Genomic DNA, 21,715 nt, shown 5'->3' on the forward strand with positions numbered 1-21,715 from the left:
TACTGTACATTTGCAACATAAATCTAACATACTTGGATAACTACATTGGTTTTCCTTTCGTATAACAGCCTTCCTATAACGAGCAAGATCTCTAACAGACTGTTCCTGTCCTTTGAAATGGTGCACCCATAACTGACAGACACAGTTCATTTCCCCCTACTGGAGTGAAATGCACCCTCCATTTCACTGTTTTTTCAGATGAAGAAGGCCTGTAAATGAAGCAGCTGCAGCTTCATCCTGGGCCTTGCCAGAGAAACATCTTTTATTTTGACATCAGTTAATCTTTTCGGCTGTTGAGACTCTTGGAGCTAAGCCTTATAAACATGAACAAAAGCTATATGGTGTTAAGCCATGCGTGTGCCAAGAGCTGAGAACAGACATTTATAGATTCTCCCCTTCAACATTGCCTGTGACAATGGGCCACTATACACACTGAAAAACAGCTGTAATTGTGCTTTTGTTCTGTAAGCACATACTGCTGTAATTGTATGTAATGTAATTATAGAAGCAATATTTTATCATGAAAACAGCACATTTAAGCAGATAGAAATAGTCCATCACACCTATTAATTTAAGCAAATTTAAGTTGTTTTACACATCAAAATATAGTTTTTTTGCAAAATCAACACTAAGGTATCAATGAGGGCTCTACCAGTCTGTCCGCTTTTAAGAGGAAACATCAAACACATGTTGCCATGTCACAAAATAGGGAAACTGTAGACATTGCTGTCCTGTGGGAGCCTGTTACTAAAACTGTTCACCCTAAACATAATTAAGAGCAGGCCTCCACAGCCTTGCGAGAGTCTTTCTAAAGGATTAGGTTAACCTATAGAAACCTATCACAGCAGGCTGGGTCAAATTAGGCAACAGAATTATAGGCATAAAGGTTTTCCGCTGGAGAAAGTATCAGTGATCATTCTCAATCCAAATCTTTTTGTTCACTGTTTTCACTGTGTTGCTGTTGCATAACTATGTGATTTATTGACTCCTGGTGACTGATTAAGCACTGAATGAAACAATCATATCAATTATTTGCTCAGCAAGTAATTGTAAATTTGGCAATTTTCACAGGGCATCAGTTCTAATATGTCTCTGTCATAAATAGGGAGGCACCACTTATTTACAAGTACTTGTGGCCAAACGCTGGTGCTTTATGAGGGTTAGGACTAAGGGTCAATGATAACAAGCAACAGTTTAAAAGAAGAGGGATTTGTTGGAAGTGAATTCCTCTCTGTCACCCCACATAAATCGTGTTGGCCCGTGAATAAGAACGTAGTCAGGGTCGGGCCTCCCCAGAAGGCCCAGTAGAGAGGGAGACTGGCCCGGGTCATAATATAAGAAAAACACAGGGGGAAGACGTGGGCACCGAGGTCACGGTGCGTCTGGTCAGGTCACCTCTTAGGGACTGTGCACAATTGTTTAAATGACTGTGTTCGAGCTCAGGTTACATCATAGTGAGTAATAGCCGTAACATAATACCATAAGGCCACTCCATCAGTGTTTTGACAAGTGTCAGAGCTGCATCAATTGGACAATATGAAATCACTTTTAAACACTTATTCTTTTACTGCCTGAATGTTTGTATGGTGAGCATTGTAAGTACAGGGACACTGAAAGTGTTTCATGGCTACAGCTGTTTGTCTTGAGAGTCGGCACAATAGCTCCTACAATCCCAGGAAGTGTAGGCCAGCATACACCCACATCATTCACTCTCTTTGATGTAGCTGACTGCCCCCAAAAAAACAGATGTCACCATGAACACTAAACAGAGCCCCATGCAGTCTGGCCCTCACCCAAGTTTCACTTATTATTTTGTCTATTTAAGCCATTAAAATGTTGTACTGGTGCAATGACAAAATTGAGTGTGGCATTAGAAGTGCTTTTCAGGAAGTGGACATGGAGCCCCGGCACTAGATCTATAGCGCAGGTCTAAAGGAGACTCAGTGCACTTTAAACTCCAGATGTATCCTTTCATTAATGTGATGCACTGGAGAGTATAAAACAGACCAGGCTCCGGACCTCTCACCCGCCTGTTAGCAGGGACTCATTGCTCTGATGGTGATTGAAACCCCAAGAATAAGTCACACTGAAAGTCTAAGTCAAAGTGGAATTCTGAATTGTGATATTAAGCATTTGTTGTTTATCTATCTAAACATGTTTTATTCTGCTTTGAACAATCTGTAACAATTGCCCTATTTATCCCAATTAGACTGTGAGTACCCTGGTGATAGGAGAGGCTAGCATGTCAGGAAAGTACTCCTGTGTGGCCCGTAATGAAGAGGGCACCAGCACAATGATGATCCCTTTCTACGTTGACGGTAAGCAGGTCACAAGAATAGGAAATATCAACATTTAAATTGTAACTGCTCTGCTGAAAATGCACACAGAAATATGCTGTTGCAATAATTGCAAAGCACAGTATTCTGTACACTAGAAGAACTAGACTTTTAAATGATTTGCACGTATGTACACGCTGCAATGAATGACAAAAACAGGAAAGAAATGTGCAGATTGTATTGTGCAATAAAGAAAACAAATGGGGAATTAATTAAAACCATCTTCCACTGTAGCTGAATGGCTTCAGGGCGGAAGAGAGGCAAACATGTCCTGAGCCATATGGAGCGCTATAATGGCACGCATTTAAAAACAGCTATGAATAACTGTGTTCCTGCTCCGATGCCAGCAGGTTCCCCCGGGGCCCAGACCCAGTGCAGACTGAGTGCAGCATGAGCCATGCTGCCCACTGGCAACGTGCTTCCAATTTACAGTGATGAAACAGGAAATAACTGCAAATTTAACATTCTAGGCATTGTGACGAGCAGCTTTGTGTTCAAAACTATTGTCCAACAAGATCTCGGGCCAGCAGGATACGTGTCTCTGTTCATATATGTAAAACAGATGGCACGGTAAAATGCTCTTTATTCACAATTATTAACTGTAGTTGACCCCATTCTGATCATTAAAGATTGAACTGATAAGGATTTAACACCATTGGAATCCTAATTTCCTAATTAATTCTAGATCACCCTGAGGAAATCACCACCAAGCCTCGGACAGCCATCGAGGGGGATGACGTCATTCTGACCTGTCGGGCAGCTCGCTACCTCTACACAGATCTACAGTGGTTGGATTCCAGAAATCAAATGATCACTTCCAATGTGTCCAGTCTGCAGCTTAGCAACAACTCCATTTCCATTTCTCTCCGTCTGCATAATGTGTCCCAAAACAGCAATACAGGTTACAAGTGCCAAGCATACAAGCTCCACAAGAGGGTTGAACTCAAGACCGCTGAACTCATTGTGGATGGTAAGTTAGAGGGGGAAGCTGATGTTTCTGTTGGTTAGCACACACAGGAACACAAAAAAACAACTCGCAACACTTGATGAGTCGCTGTCTGAACAAGACAATAAAAGAGCAACACCATCTTTAATTCAAACTTTCTGTTTTGTTTTGTTTGGTGCAGTGAGAAAACGCCCCTGGCTGAGTCAAAATCTGACTAATCAAGATGTGAACAGTAGCAGCACCCTGATGCTGGCTTGTTTCGCTCTGGGAGTTCCTCGTCCGTACATCATGTGGTACAAAAATGATGTTCCGGTGGAAGAAGGCCCAGGTAACCTGAGAATACAAATCCATGTGCTACAAACATCATATAATAAATTAATTTTTATAATTTTTGCAATTTTGGTGACCAGTGGCACAAGTGCAATCCTGGCACAGCACTGCACAAACTGGATGAAGGGCTGGAAGAGAATAAATACATTTTGTTATTAGTAGGACTACGTAATCAGCAGGTGGAGCTGTCATTCCCTTTGAAAGCCGCCGACAGTTTCCTATTGTGTCAAAAGCCAGGCCAGCGTTTTTTTTAGAGAAAATGTTTCTTCATTGGAAGGCATATACAGTATTCCCTAAGCACAATTAAACAACATATATGATGCTGAGTGCAGATGATGCCCTTTCTGAAGCTGAATTTACATTTCAAAGTAAAGGTTGTATTCAGTTGGATTCAGCTAGTAATATTTGCATTTAATATGCACACAATTATCACAGCACTCTAAATCCTGTGGAAAAATAAGTATACTAAATCCTTTTAATATGATTTCATAATCTGAGCTCTCACGAAAAATATATTTCTGGCTAAAACTGTTTAAAACATCCTGATTAGAAATTCAATTATTCTGCATTAACACAACTTCAGCTGTGGCGAGAGCGGGTTAGTTTTCAGCCACACTTTTTACAGCAACAAGAGTCCCAAGTGTCAAATGCCACACGTTTTTAAACGTTATCAGTTTGACTGAGAGATTTTATGTTGCAGGTATCACTCTGGGAAAGGATGGGGTTCTGACCATCGAGAGGGTGAAGAAAGATGATGAGGGTCTCTATGAGTGCGTAGCCGTCAATGATGAGGGAATCGCAAAAACAAGTGCTGTTGTTACTGTGCTCGGTAAGTCATTCAGACACCTTGAGATATCAATTACCTAACCATCAAAAAGAATAAACACTCACCACCAGCCTGCTGCATTTACAATACTGGTTTCTCAGTGTGAAGTGGTGTGTGCTGCAGGCAGTGTGGCTACAGATCACATCAAATACACTAATCATCCATCTAAGCAGTAGAGTCATATGCATATTCTGAATGTCCGCTCAGAGGCCCTCTTGGCCTCATGTTTTCTTGTCACCGCTACAAATAGCTCTGGTCTGACTTAAGTTTGAAAAGTTTCCCCTGACAGAATATCTGTGGCTGCTAGGAATGCCAAGTGAATTCCTTCTAGGGTTTTATGATCAAGGCTCTGGCTGAGGGTCCTTACCTTGAGGACATGACCTCTGTGAAGTGTTAAAAGGTCCACTAATGAGTGCAAAGAGATTGACTGCTACAACAGCCAAGGAACTGGAAACACACAGTAGATAATTGGACTAGCATGTCTCCTAATGTGTGTGTTGTCATGTAAAATGAATTGCATGTTGGCATGTAAAAGGTGAAGATGGCAGTGAAGGTAAGATATCATGCAACCAGTTTTGTTCACGTCTAGGCACTTAAATAGATTCTTATTACATAAGCTGAACTTGAATTTCTCTTGATATTCAACAGTTATTGTTATCCATTCCATCAAGCAGTGTGCATGTTCTGCTTTGGCTGTTTTGTCAAAGATCGCATGAAATAAGAGCCAGAAATATTTTGCACAGATTCAAGGGATATGAGGATATTATGTCCCAAACAAGCCAGAAATAAACGCCAAAGTGTGTTTCCACTTCCTTTTGGTATACAATCTGTCAGAGAAAATTTAGGAAGAAACAAATAAACAAAAGAATGACATGAAATAAAAGTCTCAGCATCTCCAGTTAAATACCAAGCTCTCTATTAGCAATTTTTTTGGATCACAATTCTCCACAAATCCCTGCCAATATTATGGCAACGACAATTTATGAGATCATGAAAAGTACACAGTGATTTCTTTGCCAAAGAGGTCTGGTAGTTGATAACAGTTATTCTCTTTTTCAGGGGATGAAGGGAAGCCAAACGTTGAGGTAATCATTTTGGTTTGTACGGGAGCTGCAGCCACATTCCTCTGGCTCATGCTTATCCTCTTCATCCGCAAGCTAAGGAAGGTAAGAAGTTACATTACTTCTTTAAATCAGAAACCAAAAGTGTCAAGCCAGTTGATTTTTTTCCAATGACTCTGCATAAGCGACTGACTCATGCTTCTTCTGAAATACAAATTTAGCCAGTGATTATGATTCCCACATATCATGACCAAAGGAAAGTGTTAGCTCATATTTCTACAGTCAAAAAAGAACATAATGTGGCGAAGTGAGAAAACATTGACGTGTGTAGAGCAAGAATTTTAATAGTCTTGTACATGTCAACATTTTTTCCATTTTACCACCTACTGATCATTTGAAATGAAACGTAATTTCAAAACGTGGTTGTTGTGCCATGATTGTCATTATCAAAAACCTTTTTAAGATAATCATGAAATTCATATTTGTCCTCAGCAACCGGCACACTATAAGATGGGTCCGTCTATCATCATTGACCCCGACGAGTGTCCCCTCGAGGAGCAGAATGATCTACTTCAGTATGACAGCAGCAAATGGGAGTTTCCCCGAGACCGCCTGCGACTAGGTGAGAATCCAATGTGCGGGGAAATGTCTCATATTGAAAGAGTTTCATATATTACAGACAATAATAAGGCGCCAACTTTAGACACAGTTAGTTTCTTGACCTCCTCTTTCTTTATATTTTAAATAGGTTGACAGAACTTGAAATCCTTAACTTTCCACAAATTAAATGATGTTTAAACATTCAGAACATCCAGAGTCACGCTTGTGATATCTCACAGTATCAGTGTGTGTAAATAGCTAGCTAGTTAGCTGGATGAATGAAAATGTAAACAACCCAGCAGGTAATGTCCTTGTTATTTGTGGTGATGAATGGGATTATGTAGATAATCCAGTGATTTAGTGATTTTACTGTTACTTTCATTTACATCACTGTGTCTGATATTTCTGGTTGTCTGCCAGAAACACCTGATACTACCCAGAGCAATGCGGGTGAATATCAGCACTCAGACAAGAAGTTAACAAAAGGTTAAAAGTTCATTTTTAAAAGTGGTTCATGGTGAGAATATACACAGTCACATTAGGATACATGAAATAGGTGTCACCCCTCTCTGCAGCTGTTGTGTAGGGTCATTACTTATCAGTGACCTGTGCTGTCATCCAGTCTTACGTGGGCCATAAATTCTCCAGAGAAACTGCCTGCCAGCGTGTTGTTTTAATTACAGACCCATAGCCTGACTGACAGGGAATCCAGTCCGATTTTTCTGCCCGAGGGACAGGAAACTCTAATGTCGTTCCACTTACCAAATACCTTCTTCCTTTGCAAGGCAAAACTCTTGGCCACGGAGCGTTTGGAAAAGTGGTAGAGGCTTCTGCCTTTGGGATCGACAAGCTCTCAACCTGCAAGACTGTTGCTGTCAAAATGTTGAAAGGTAGGATGTCAAAATCTCATTGCATTTTCATACTGTCACTCCAACAGTATTGGAAAAGAATCAGCATTCGTATTGACAAAACATCTTGGTTTTTTTCACATATGTAGTTTGCCCACGTGGCCCCTCTTGTTCATCCTAGAGGTACCGCCACTCATGATAGACAGGCCAGCATAAACGTAACAGTATCTACTGTTGTATGGGTAGCAGATGAATAACAGCTATCTGTCATTTCTGCAGAAGATTTATTTATTGTGCACAAATCAGGCTCATGAGCTACAGAACCACATGTGCCTGCAGCCAATGTTTTATGGCGTATTGGTTCAAAGTAAAGCATGCAATGTGTGTTCCTTGCAAAGTGCAGTTAGAGGTAAAGGCCTTTAACCCTGTTCTTGATGAAAAGATTGAGTGTATGTAGATCTGACAGCTCAGATCAGAATGTCCAAAATCTGCAGGAGGAAAAGAGTTCAAAAGTTGAAGAAACAAGTAGAAAATGAGTTTATTTTTGCCACATTTCAGAGATTCCAACATTTGGAAAGTATCCGCTAATTTAGTCACCCCAGCTTTATTAGAGTATGTAAATGACATCTAATTTTCAAAAAATCTAGCTTTTTATTTTTGCATTACTAGAGAAGCATACTGCAGAACTCTGAGTGATTGGTGATATAGGGATGATATATCATGAAAAATAGGGCTGTTGGTTAGATGTACTGGTCACTAGCATATCATTAATCTTGTCTCAGCATAAATCACAGACTCTGAGAGGAACGACTCTGGCTGTTCTTAGTCATAGATCAAAGTTAATAGAAAGCAGCAGATCTCCTCAAATTGACTGTGGTTTAGCTATAGACTCTCTGGCTGCTTTAGCTTCTAGCTCATAAATATCTGGTTGTTTAAAGCAACATAAAACAACCCTTAAATCTTGATTTTCATAATGCAATGTTAAAGCTTTATACCATTGTTCAGACTTATCAAAGTCAGGTATGTAATGTGAGCACCTCCCATTTTATTTCTTTAAATTTTTGGCATTTATCTTTGAGGATGTCCTCCATCGCTGGGCCTAAAGCAATACTATTATTTTTCCATCATATTTAATGAACTCTCAAAATCAAATTCCCCAGTTACCAGTGTTCAGTTTCCCCCCCCAAAAAAAATTCTCACTATACTTGCAAACTTTTAAAAAAAGAATTCATTTTTTAAATGCAAGGTAAGCAGGGAAAAAATATCATCAACTGGATGTTTATATTTTATATGTATGTTTATATTTTTACATTTTGGTAAAAAATTTTACATTTTGGTATAAACATGTCATATGTTATTGTCATAATGTATGAAACGCATGAGATTTTTGAGTTGGTAACTTTAACAAACTATAAATAAAAAAAAGCTTTTCTGTTTTTACCAATTTCTACAAAAATAGTTTAGTCCCCATGCATCCAAATGTTGTGTTTCCAGTTGCAAAAAGACACTGTTTACCACAGTTTACAGTAAACAAGCCCTCAGAATAGGCCACTGGTAATGGAGAGGGCAGACAAAAAATGCCAACAAGCTGTTAATTATGCAGCCGAGTCTCTTAAAGTTAGTACAATAAATGGTTACACTACTGGCTGTTTCACTGCAAATGCCATTTTCAAAGTCAAATGTTCATACAGGTGAAAAGAATTTCTTGAAACCTAGATAAAACTATTAAAATATAGATTCCATGTTATGTGTTTGAGTGTGTATGAAAGCATCTTGGAACATAAGAGCAGACCTGCATAGACTTCCTTCTTCATACCGTTATCTTTGGATATTATTATTACTTTATCTTCACTAAAAAAAACACATTGTTCAATATAAAAGTAGTTTGTTTTGGAACAACCAGAGGTTACAGGATAAGTAGGGTGAGGGTCATGTAAGGTGGGGTGAAGAGGGTCGAGGAGCGGGGGGTGAGTAATGGGCTCGATTGCCGGGGATGAACGGGGTTGTGTTGTGGCTGAACATCTGGGAACCCGGAGGTCGAGACTCAGGGTGGGGTATTAAGTCAGTAAGTTATTATTTACATTTACATACATTTATATTGTTGAAGGTAACATTGTTGGAGTGATCTTAAAACAAAATTAAAGGAGTATGAAACAATAAAAATCTAATTTTTTGGGAAAACGTATACAGTATATTTAATGATACAACAACCAATGCTGAACACGTTCTATATGTGTTCACATTATTACAGGAGGCGCTACATCAAATGAGCGGAAAGCTCTGATGTCAGAGTTAAAGATCCTGATCCACATTGGCCATCACCTGAACGTGGTCAACCTGCTGGGAGCCTGCACGAAGCCTGGAGGTGAGCTTTATTACTGAGAAAGTTTCTTGGGTGTAGAAAATATAATGTATATGAAAAAAACATGTTAAATTGATGCTAGATTGCGTGTGAAATTGTCAGTTCAATTTTAAACTTGAAGTTAAAATTGTCATCTCCGAACTATAACACGAGAGTAGAAATAATCATAAGAGATATACCATCTTAACAGGCCCATTGATGATGATAGTGGAGTTCTGCAAATATGGCAACTTGTCCAACTATTTGAGAGGCAAGAGAGACGACTTTCGCGTCTACAAGGTGAGTCTCAAGCTGCATGATTGAAACTTTCTGGCATTCTTGCTTTCTCATCATTCTGGCTATAAGCTTGTCAGCGGTATGAGCAGTGAAAACCTTATGCATGTCAGCAGCGGCATTTGACCTCATCTCATTTAACATGATATGTGTGTGTGTGTGTGTGTGTGTGTGTGTGTGTGTGTGTGTGCTGGTCAGAGCCAGGACGGTAAGGGGGTGTCGTCAGGATCGGACTGCGAGCTGAGCGAGCTGATGAAGCGCCGCCTGGAGAGTGTGGCCAGCACCGGAAGCTCGGCCAGCTCTGGCTTCATCGAAGATAAGAGCTACTGCGACTCAGAGGAAGAGGAAGAAGGTAAAGGCCAAGCACGTCTTACTTCCCTTCAACCCCCTCCCCCCTTCTGTTTGTCCCTCCTGCTGTCTCCCTCCGCCCCCTCCTGTCACCTCTGCTCCACCCTTCCTGCCCAGGAATGAAAGCTCTCTTCAGATTGTTTTCTAGCCCAAGTCTGATGGGATGTTTCCTCCTCCTGTTCAGCAGTACAATCACTGCAGCAGGAGCCACTGTCACCCCACTGAGTCTGGGGAGGCGTCTGTTTATTTCCTGTCCTGACCTAAGTGTTGCTCTGCTCTGTGGCTCCGGCTCAGGCACGGCACGTCGGCCATGTTGTTCCTGATGTGTTGATTCTGGTTTGATTAGCTGTTTACTCAGGTGGGCCAGTGGAAGGACACCTTGCGAGTTCCTCTCTCAGACCCCCGACCAGCACGCTCGGCCCATAACCACACATTTCACCTGACATTAGAAAAAAAAGAGGAATTGTAATTTGTTTTCATCTCTCGTCTGTAAAGGATGTTTTAAAGACAGAGTGTGTAGGAGGAGACATGACGTGACAGGATGGATTGTTAAGATGATTTGTTTTTACATTTGCAGTTTCCCCATGAGAATTGTGACCGTTTCATCTTTTCTGAATTATCTGACAGAGAGCTGCTGATCAGACTGACTGCATTTAAACAAAAGCCTAGAAGAGTAGGAATAGTAGGATTATTGTCCTAACTTCAAACGCCACATACATCCAATTTGAAAAATCTGTTTCACTGGGAAAACTTTGTGTTCTTTCATTTCACAGAATCTGAGGATTTATATAAGAGAGTCCTGACGTTGGAAGATTTAATTTGCTACAGTTTCCAAGTTGCAAAAGGCATGGAGTTCTTAGCTTCACGCAAGGTATTCTCCCTTCACACAAATCACTCTTAAGACATCTATTTCATTTTAAACAGCTCAATATACATTTTTTCAAAATCTATGTTGTATGTGTTGTGTTTTTTTATTTTTTATTTAAAGGTCCAATATGTAATACTGTCAGCTAGTGTTTAAAATAGTTACTGCAGTACAAATTCAAAATACTGGAGAGAGTCGTCTCACCCACCCCCTCCTGCCCAGACTCGAAGTTCACGTTGGTTGCCAGGCTGAGACCGCAGCTCCAACAATGTTAGACAGCGGAGTAGCTAACGTTAGATGCTGGCTATATTGACAGTCATAAAAGCCCGTGCTCACGCGGAGCTCTGTACCCAACTGACAGGCACACTTTTTCGGCTTAGAATTACAGTAAGAACCGCTAAAAACCCAACAACCTCGTCGTCCTCTCCACACGCCAGGATAGGAACTACTAAAAATAACACTACCTTGCTGTCCTATTCCACCGGACTGAACACACTTTATTGGCTTACAATTGCGGCAACAATTGCTAAACACACTGCAAACTCACGGTCCTCTCTTCCCGATTCATAGCCTCCCTCTCTTGGCTTAAAATAACTCACCATTGTACACGTTGTAAACAGCTGTGGATTGCTTGCCTGGCCCTCCGATAACGTTAGCAGTTAGCAGGGTTAGCATGGTGTCGTTAGCCAGGACCAGTCGGGATAACTTTACTGGCTGTGTCTCAATTGTTTTTGTGAGTAACCAACTTGGGTACTCTAGCTATATAATTCAATGTGAGTACACAAATGTTTAAATTACATAAAATGCCCGTCCCTTGTAGCTGTGATAAATTAGCCCGAAGCTAATGCTTACCTGTTCAGGAGTAAATTAGCCAACTCAGCGTCCTTTTGGGCTCTAAGCTGTCTCCATCTTTCAAATACATCTCCAATATTTACCCGGGGTTTGTTACGTATCTGGTCACGCAACTGTTAGAAACATGCTGTTTATTTTATGTCATGTAGAATTTATCTCCGTTGATCCCGTTCGTTTGAGTGCTGCTTTCATGGCTGTACTAACGTTACAGCTGTAGCGCGCTGGGTTTATGTTTTTACAGGTATATCTGGCAACCTGGCCTGGCTGTCAAACTGGGCAGTTAATAACAACACACAGGCCAAAACACAAACAGATATTCCGTCACGGAGCGGAAATTTCAAAAGGAGAAAATACTGGCATTAGCAATGATGTCAGAAAAGATAGTATTTCAACTTAACATGTTTCCTTAATATCTGATGACATATTGGGGTCATTTTGGGATTTATTACAGTAAATATATTTCATATTGGACCTTTAAAGATCATGTTATTTTGATTGTATTTAATTTGGACACATTTTACTCCGTATAGTGAAGGATCGCCGTACTGAACCGTGTGTAACTGGTGTGTTTAAACCAGAATGTCCAAGTAGAAGCAAACTGGTTCAGAGAGAGTCAAATCATTTAAAGTTATCGTGCATGCAGTTCATTGTAAATTAATAAATATACAGAAAAAGACAACCTAAAAGATTTGACTTTTCTTAAATGTAAGTGTGCACCGTTTTGCCTCTTTTATGACACCCTGTAACTCCAGTGTTTCTAAAGGCTATCAATCTAGAACTCATTCATTTTTCAAGTCATTCATAAATTTGGGCAGACCGGATGGGACTGATTAGAGAATGAATCCATTGTTGTAAATAACCTGTTACAGACCATTTCTCAGCCTGGATATGGAACACATCATTTTCTATTGTAATATCACTAATGACTTGACCATGTGTTGCTCTGCAAGCAGACATGCTTTATTTAGCAGCCAGAGTACCGTTGTGAAGTCAATTACATGCAGAAAGGTTTAACTAACGCAGTGAATAAGATTGTGTTTCTTCCTTTTCCTCATTAGTGCATACATCGTGATTTGGCTGCACGAAACATTCTGCTTTCTGAGAATAATGTTGTGAAGATTTGTGATTTTGGACTTGCCAGAGACATCTACAAAGACCCGGATTATGTGCGCAAAGGAGATGTAAGTTCATTAAAGTCTAGTCGAGTATTTTTCCAGCTGTCTGGTATTTACTGTCTTACAGAAAAAAATGCTCAACGCATTTTAACTAATAGATTACATGCAAACAGTGAGCTATTACTGACTTGGCAGAAAAAAGGAGCACTGCATAAATACAGCTGTTCTTGGAAATCTCAAGAAAATAATTGAGATCAGTGTGTTTTTTTTTTATACTAGATAAAGGGAACCTAAATATTTAGGAGTCTAAATAGCACCTGCTCCACAGATGTGACAAAAACAGATGTGTAATTAGGGAGATGTCCACACCGCTGAGATAAGGGAGTAAATTGTTTTGTATCTCAATGTCTGCACAGGCCAGACTGCCGCTGAAGTGGATGGCACCTGAGGCCATTTTTGACAAGATCTACACGACTCAGAGTGACGTTTGGTCCTTTGGTGTTCTCATGTGGGAGATCTTCTCTCTGGGTAAGTGTCGTGGCTCAGCATTAACCACTAGTTTTATAGTTCACATTCTGTTTAACATACAGAGGAGCAAAGGAACCCTGCTTATGGAAAAATCACACATCTAAACTTATGCACACATAAAACAAGTGTCAAAGCAACCAAATATCTATAATAAACTCAATACAAGTTATACACAGACTTCAATGTTGAAGTATCAAGTTCCATTGTTTACAGAGGTGATTTATTTTCTTCAAAGTAAAAACCTGTTTCATTACAATATTTGTAATACCTTGCATACAAATACATACAAATGCCCCAGTCTGTAGTTAGAGGATACCATTATTTCCTAGTGAAATTTAAATATTGACATTCAATTCACATTTACTGGTAGTTTGTGTTTATCATCCCCACATATGCATAAAGCCTGGCTTCTCAGTTAAACACAAGGTTCTGTTATCAGAGATGTTCAGTGAGAAGAGAGCTCTACTTGTTTGGTGGACTCGCTCGGTGCCTCAGGCTAAACAGCCTTACCAGATGCACTGGGTTATAACTGTCTTCTTCTTCTGTGTAATTGGGCCTTTAGGACAAAGGGCCTTAGCTCACAAACTATTTTCATGCCACTCAAACATTAGTGAAGTGAGACTGTGATTTTTATTACAGGCATGGCACATTAAAACGAGAGAAAACCTCCGTTATCCGTTTCATCCCAGCAGGCAACACAAACTCAGTGTTACCAAGCAGCCAGATCAGTGTAAAAGTGTGTCCCTGCTGTGAAACCACTGCAGCCTTTAAGACAGCATTGTGTGCCGGTCCATGATTGCCTGTGCACCGTGGCACAGAGCTCACCACACGTTTCTAAAGCAAGACTCAACATGAAATATTGTATGTTTAAATGTCACCATGGGAAGTAGTGAAAACATAAGAGTAAGTGTAACCAAAGTTGGATGTATTGCTCTTCTGTACGTTTTGACTGTGTGCTGCTTTTGAATCACCGCCATACGGCGGCGTCACCCACTGCAGTGGAAAGAAAAGTGTGTGAAATTGCATATTCTTTTAAATGTAAAGCGCACTGAGGACACTTTCCCTTTTGTCTTTCCTTCTTTTTCTTGGTCTCTTTCTCCCTCTTCTTCTCTCTTGACACATTCTCACCACATTTTTCCGTTAAAGAAACACTTACACATCTGGGTAGTGTTAGCGGGGCCTCAGAAAAATAAATCGGGAAACAAGGATACAAAATGACCAAGAAAAATGGCAAAGAAGTGAGCTTTGCAACCTGATCACGTTGTGAGGTTAAAAGTTCCAGGGTAACCCAAGCGTGTTTTTCAGATCGCTCTGTGAAGCAAAAGTGTGTCAGTTCCGTTTTGTGGGTTTAAATATCCAAAGCTTACTTGTATAGTGTTAATGCCAAACAGTTAACCAGACCCATCCCCCCTCCCATGATGATGTAAGATTAGACATTAAAATGAATTGTTCCAGTTGTTGTTGTTGAACAGCATGTTTACATACCAACCCTCACATCAGCTGCAACTAGAAATATGAACCATGTGAACTGTAACAGTTAGGATTTAATTTAATGTTTTCTCTACACATATCACAGATTGTCTTTTACTAATGCAGTAAGCTTCATTTCTTTACACTTTGCCAAGCTGAATCTGTGGTTTCTCCATAAATTTGTGTTGCCACAAAGATGGTGTTTTATATTGTGCGTGGGGATTTAAGCAAACAATTAATTAACAATTAATATTTATGACTCAGGAAATTGTATTGATAACATAGAATGGGCAGTATTTTCCAAAACCAACACACATGGATAGATGTTGGTTCAGTATATGTTTTCACAGGGGTTGAGCATGAAGTATAGGCTAGGCTCTAAATTCAAATTTTATTACCAACATGGCGGTTCAAAAGTAAATAAAATTATTTGTGGTTGGCGAGTAATATATTTGACACATTCATGACTCAGCAAATATAACAACATTACACATTTATTGTGTCATGATGAGTGGACCATAGTTACATATAATATATAAAAATATATAATAATGTATTATAATGTATCATTCGCTCGGAGTCTGTTGATCATATTCATATCATCTAAATGTCTTTTCTACTCGTGGCACAAGACTTGGTGTTAATGTTACATTCAGTCATTTCCCCAGATACTTTAAGTCTTCCAATGTACTATAAACTACACGTATTTGTCAGTTCATTAGTAAATTAGTAAATCTAGCTAAAACTAATGCTGTCTAATACAGTTCTGCAATAAGCCCTCCCTTTATGAAGGTTATAATGTTACCTTTGTGGTGAAACTGTTTCAGGGAGGTTTTGATTGAACTTTATGAAGCTGTAGCTTGTGATGCTGTTGAACTGTAATGCATTATACATACATACATTTTCTGTTATTTAGCATATCCTTATCGATACAAAACGAAACAAAATAAGGAAACACCTGGTGTATATGTATAAGGGCAATTGAGTGTAATTCCATTACAAAATTCTTAATTGTATGTATTAAGTGCACTTTTCACAATCTTCTTTATTCCTCTCCTTTCTGCAGACACTTCCATGCAATAAGTGTTTGTAGTTTGAAATGTAACCATAACCGCCTTTATGAATAATGGCACCCTAAGGATTTACTTTAGAGCCTTTAAAATACCTCAACAGTTTATCCAAGTATTAACATTGTAGGGAGGCATTCACTGTAGTTATTATGTGGCTGAGCACAAGCAACTAACTTAATTTTCTTAAAAAATATTCCTGCATTTGAATTTTACAATTTCAATATCATTTAACCTCGCTTAAAAACGTAAACTGCAACATACATCTACATATACTGTGTATGGCCATTTTTATGCACAACAACAAATAACTTGGCAATCAACCTCTCACCCTCTTTCCTTTCCCAGGTGCCTCCCCGTACCCTGGAGTCCAAATTGATGAAGAATTTTGCTGCAGGCTGAAAGAGGGGACCAGGATGAGAGCGCCAGAATACTCTTCCTCTGAAATGTGAGAATCTCTATCAACTAAACATACCTGCATGCTATCCACCTCAAGAGAGCAATGATTTGGGCAGTGTTTGGGAGCATTAACTTAATTTGCTGATTGTCTGTCCTATCATGTAAATCTGTCTAAGAAAAATATGGGATTGCAAACATTTTTCATTCAAACAAAAGTATATATACAAGTCATGTGTATCCCAGCCAGTCAGCTCCATATTCCCAGCTGTATGGTTTCCACACAGAGGCCAAAAAAATATAGGCAGCATGTAAAAGCCTTGGCTCCATATCGATATACAGCTAAGGAGGCATTGTGTCTTTAACCCTCTTTGTGGTTGCACCAGCAGGTCAGGGGTGCCTGATAAGAATCATGGGTAATCCTACCATGAATGTTGCTGGAGGAAACATTAGCTATTGGTTAGCTCTGCAGCGGAAAGCTTGAAGCTCTGAAGCATTTTCTGACTGACAGTGTGGCAGATGTAACTGAGCACCACGTTTAAATCCAAGTTCCCCCAAGCGTGGAGAGCCAGAGACTGGAGATTGTTTTAAACAGGGGCTGGTGGATGGTGCTGGACATAAATATCTGTGGGAGAATAGAGAGTCTTGTGTCAGTGATGCAGCTAGACAAACTTCTTTTTGTAATAAGAATACTTTGACTCTTCTGTTTAATCTACAGCCGATACAGACGCAGCGATCACAGTCTGAGCTCTGCAACTAACTCCAACTCCATGTGTGCATACTTTGTGTCTGGTTTTAATTTAAAATGACTCATATAGTCCACACATGTTATTTGTTTTGAAAGCTTAATGTTGCTCTTCTGCATAATAATGTTGTGATATCAAAAGGTCCAGAGTTTTAAAGCATATTGTGCCAAGTAAAGCTAACTAAATGAATTTATCATCTTTGCAAAGGAGACAGTGATTGGAAATGATAGGCAAAATCTAATCCAGACCGTAGTGTTCAGTCAGAACATAAGATCTTTACATGCAGACCGACTGGTGCCAAGAATTATATATTTTAAATGCGTATGGCCTGTGAGGCCGGCTGCTAATTTAAAGCTGAGATAAAACCTGCTGATATCAGTGTAAATGGGATGCACAGTAATGCACTCAGAGTCAGTGGGGTGAATTCCTCTCATCCCCTCAATGGGTCTGCAGTTGATCACATGTGTCTGCAAGCCCAGGTTTTTAACACCTGGACCCTCACCCCAAACTCGTAATATATAATTAATTTAAAAAAAAAAAAAAAAAAGCACTTGAGTTTGCAGTCTGAGTTGAGAAAATCATTTGTACCACTGTAGCTCTGATTCATCAGGAATGTTATCTTCCGTCTGTTAATGAGATTTCCTGACTTGATGCATTGCAGAGGAATTTAGCGGATGCTGCTCAGAGAGTGGGAGGACAATAAATAGGATGCTCACTTCCCATCCTACCACACTTGCCCAACCGGACAAAGTAGCTCACTTGTACAGAATTTCTACCCTCCACCTCAGAAACACCACACTCCCTCAAGGCCCCCAAACATGTGGGGATAGGCTATTTATTCTCATTGCGGACCAGACAGGAAATGTGGTTTAAATTGTGCAATCATACAATGTGTATACTTCTCCCCTTTAATGATATGCATAAAGGCTGGGATCAAGCTCTCCACATCCTGTCAACATTAGGAAGTCTTCCACCTGGACGAGTATACTCTATGTTTATTAACGTGGGAATCACAGCCGCTCGGCTTCTTACAGCCAGGCCTGACAACACTGAGAGGAGCAGAGAGGTTTAGATGCCCTGCACACAAACTCAAATGGAGAGGAGGAGTGGGGTCGATAAAGCAGCAACAGACCATATGCTTTTCCAAGTTCTCAAACTTGAGATTGACTAAATATGATGCCAAAAGGGAATCATAATAGTTATATTTACATAAAACTTAAGATATCCATAGGGAAAGTGGTGGTTGCTGCAATAAAAACAGGAGAGGGATCCATCATCCCCATCAATCCCAATCAGTAACATGCTGTGAATGTAATTTAAACAGCAGCCGTGGTGCTCTGTTTCTAAATTCCTCCACAAAATGAGACAGGCCACTGTGATGGAAACTCACATAAAGGCTCAGAGTCTTCCCACATGGGCAGAGACGCTGACAGCTTGTCAGAGACCTGAGCGAGGCTGTCTGCTCTCACACCCAAGTCCAAAAGAGAATCAGATACTGCCCCAGAGGCTCAGGATCACCTGAGAATAAAAAACAGGGTATGTACGAATATTCTAGATGACAGTCGATTTAGAGGTGGACCAGATGTGGGCACTCAATGCAAAGAGGTTTGTTTATTGGACTACTAATCCTGAGGATAGTTTTTTTATCACAGTTTACAATACATCAACCCAAATATACTGTATGTTCTTGGCATTAGAGTGTCTATCCAGAACGCTGAAGGCTTGCATGTGTCTGTCTTGCAGTGTGTGTTCAGTGGTGTATTCTTTGCTCTTAGATATCAGACCATGTTGGACTGCTGGCAGGGGGAGCCACAGGAGCGACCAACCTTCACTGAGCTGGTGGAACAGCTGGGAGATCTACTTCAGGCCAGCGTGCAACAGGTATGATAGACAAAAAAAGAGTGTGTACTGTTTGAAAACTACATATGATGTGTCTTAGGCCTGTTTCAACAGTAGCAGTAGTAACAGTGTATGATAAGCAGCTGTTGAGCTCAGATGGGGGGCTGTGGCTCAGGAGGTAGAGCGGTCAGATCAAGGTTGGCGGTTCCATCCCAGGCTCCTCCTATCCACATGTCGAAGTGTCCTTGAGCGAGACACTGAACCCCAAGTTGCTCCACGGGCACTTTTCAGGATAGGTTAAATGCTGAAGTCAAATTTCACACGTTGGGCTAACGATTGTATGTGACCATTGGTCAATAAAGTGTGAACACAAATGGTTGATGGTGATACACCAAAGAGATTTATGGAAGTGTTTTCGTAGTAAATGACAAATAATGGAACTACATTTTATTTCACGTTTAAATCCCCACATACTTCGGAATTCCTAATAAATACTGTGGCTTCACAGAACACTTAACAATTATAGTCACTAGTTTTGCCGATTGAGTCACAAACACAAATATTCAGGAAGCAGCATTGCTGATCAGAGTCCTGCAGCCTAAAGAAGATTCAGAGTGGCGTCTCACCCAGGGAGCTGTTCAGAGTAACTAAGAGGGGAAGTAACACTAAACACAAACACTTGGCTCCCTTTGAAATAGCAACATCATTCTTGTAAGAGGAACCACACTTCAAAACACCTGAAAAAACAATGTAATTGTTAGTGTGACGCAAGATAACATTATCTGGTATGAATGCTGTGGAATGTCACAAACTGTGGGAGTTTGTAAATTGTATAAGGCTGTCAGAAAGTTTGTTCTAATTAGGACAACAAATATGCACTAGAGAAACAAATCTGTATTTTATTATTATGCAAACATAATTCACTGAAAGGTAATGACACATCTACCAATAGGCCTTTTTCAGAGCAGACATTTTGACTTTCATAGGTTCTGTTCTATTCAAGTGTCCCAATAAGCCGCAACAGTGAGCCAGCATGTACAATACCAGGACCCTAAAACTGAAGCGGTTAAATTGAATTTAGCCTACATTCATTTTATTGATTAGAGGGGGAATTACATGCAGCAAAGAGCTGCAGGTCGGAAATGAACCCGCAGCCGCTGCGTCGAGGACTGAGCCTATGTTTATGGGCACGCGCTCTACCAGGTGAGCTTCCCAGGTGCCCCACCTGTTCTTTTTTAAAGAAAACTAATTAGGTTTGGCTAGGTTTTCCATTGATCTGTTTGTTATCAGTTGAACTGTTGAAGACCTCTAGTCCTGTTCTCTATTCAAATTAATATGATCAATGTATTTGAACCTCTCACCATCACCTATATAAAGCACAAAATAATTTATGATTATGGTAACTATAGTATATTATATGTAACTCAATGAGCCACTGACATTTTAAACAAAAGTCGTGAAAAAATGATTTTTATAAAAGATGGATGGAAATTGAAGAAAGTGGAGCAGTTAGCAATAACGATCACGATCACTGGTGACAGGACACTGGCCAGAGCCCGAACAAGACAGGGATTATTCTCAGTCATCAGGATCCACAAGATGCCCTTAGTTTCCACTTCTAGCCACTAAACAGAAAGGGCTTCTAGTCCAGATTGTACATTACTGCAGACAGATAGAGAGGCATACAAAGAAAAGGAATTAGATTTCAGTATGTATGCAAAGACTACACAGGACTGTAGATTGAGTGGAGTAATAAGAGATAAAGACAAGGCTACACATGACTTCACATGCATACACACATACTACAGCATGTTGCATTACAAATGAGTCTGTGAAGCTTTTTTCTTCATGAGACTTCATTCAGACTGGACTACATTCAGACTGGACAGAAAGAACAGTGGAGGGGTTTGACTAATATTAATTGTTTAATAAAGGTATTGTTACAGTGCAGGAAGGCTGGTCATGGACTCTGCTGCGTTCACCAATTTCATGAACTTTGTATTGGATTTATTAGGCATGACTTCAGTGTCTTTGGCTGCTCGCCACGACCTGTAGATGTATGTGTTTGTATAGCGTGCACACAACATCAACTCACACGTTCTTTTTATTATTTGCATCATGAAAGCATAAGGCTGCCCTTTTAGATATTCTGTCTCTGTTTGGTTGACTTAGGAGGGGAAGCACTACATACCAATCAACACAGCCCTGCTGGCGAAGGTGGGAGACCCGTCAGCCACAGTGCTGTCAGAGGAGATGCCCACACGACCCGTCTCCCACCGCGACTCAGGGAGCACCTGGTGAGAACATGGAAAATGTATTCACTGGCTGGTTTACATAAAACAGACACCTGAGGGCGCCCGGATAGCTCAGTTGGTAGAGCGGGCGCCCATAATTAGAGGTTTACTCCTCGACACAGCGGGCCCGGGTTCGACTCCGACCTGCAACCCTTTGCTGCATGTCATTCCCCCTCTCTCTCCCCTTTCATTGCTTCAGCTGTCCTGTCAATAAAGACCTAAAAATACCCAAAAAAATAATAAAAAAGAAATAGACACCTGAAACGCTAATGTACTTGGACAGATGCTGCTATTTATATCTATTCTTTATAGTGATAGTTGTTATATAGCCACACGAGCAACGTGGCTCAAGGGATGGATATGTTGATGTGTCGGACTTTCAGTCCGCTTTGTTCCTGACTGAAATATTTCAACAACTATTGGAGGGATTGGCATGACATTTGCTACAGACATTCATGGTCCCCAGTGTAATGTCTTAAGACATTCAAAGGAAATAAATCACCTTATCTTAAAGACATGTAAACCTATCCTCAGACTGTTAAAAGCAAACAGTGCTGAGTCTGTTTTGCAAAGGAAATTCCTAAATCATTTCCCCATTTGGCACTGAATAATA

At 40.2% G+C, this 21,715-nt stretch overlaps 1 protein-coding gene across 3 annotated transcripts in view; it reads left to right on the forward strand.

The window, feature by feature from the left end:
* The window catches only part of kdrl (kinase insert domain receptor like), a 48,817-nt gene that overhangs the window by 19,210 nt on the left and 7,892 nt on the right, over nt 1-21,715 (forward strand). For 2 of the 3 annotated variants that reach the window (XM_078260400.1, XM_078260401.1), the window contains exons 12-27: nt 2,210-2,318; nt 3,022-3,306; nt 3,464-3,610; nt 4,313-4,441; nt 5,498-5,604; nt 5,992-6,121; nt 6,885-6,989; nt 9,199-9,312; nt 9,500-9,588; nt 9,781-9,934; nt 10,704-10,801; nt 12,706-12,828; nt 13,179-13,290; nt 16,176-16,275; nt 18,745-18,850; nt 20,981-21,105. In XM_078260400.1, coding sequence (XP_078116526.1) covers nt 2,210-2,318; nt 3,022-3,306; nt 3,464-3,610; nt 4,313-4,441; nt 5,498-5,604; nt 5,992-6,121; nt 6,885-6,989; nt 9,199-9,312; nt 9,500-9,588; nt 9,781-9,934; nt 10,704-10,801; nt 12,706-12,828; nt 13,179-13,290; nt 16,176-16,275; nt 18,745-18,850; nt 20,981-21,105 — 2,033 coding nt within the window. The remainder of the gene's footprint in view (nt 1-2,209; nt 2,319-3,021; nt 3,307-3,463; nt 3,611-4,312; nt 4,442-5,497; nt 5,605-5,991; nt 6,122-6,884; nt 6,990-9,198; nt 9,313-9,499; nt 9,589-9,780; nt 9,935-10,703; nt 10,802-12,705; nt 12,829-13,178; nt 13,291-16,175; nt 16,276-18,744; nt 18,851-20,980; nt 21,106-21,715) is intronic. The other variant, XR_013502593.1, reaches the window with a different exon arrangement.

The sequence above is a fragment of the Sander vitreus genome, chromosome 10, assembly GCF_031162955.1.
Source record: "Sander vitreus isolate 19-12246 chromosome 10, sanVit1, whole genome shotgun sequence".
NCBI classification, from domain to species: domain Eukaryota; kingdom Metazoa; phylum Chordata; class Actinopteri; order Perciformes; family Percidae; genus Sander; species Sander vitreus.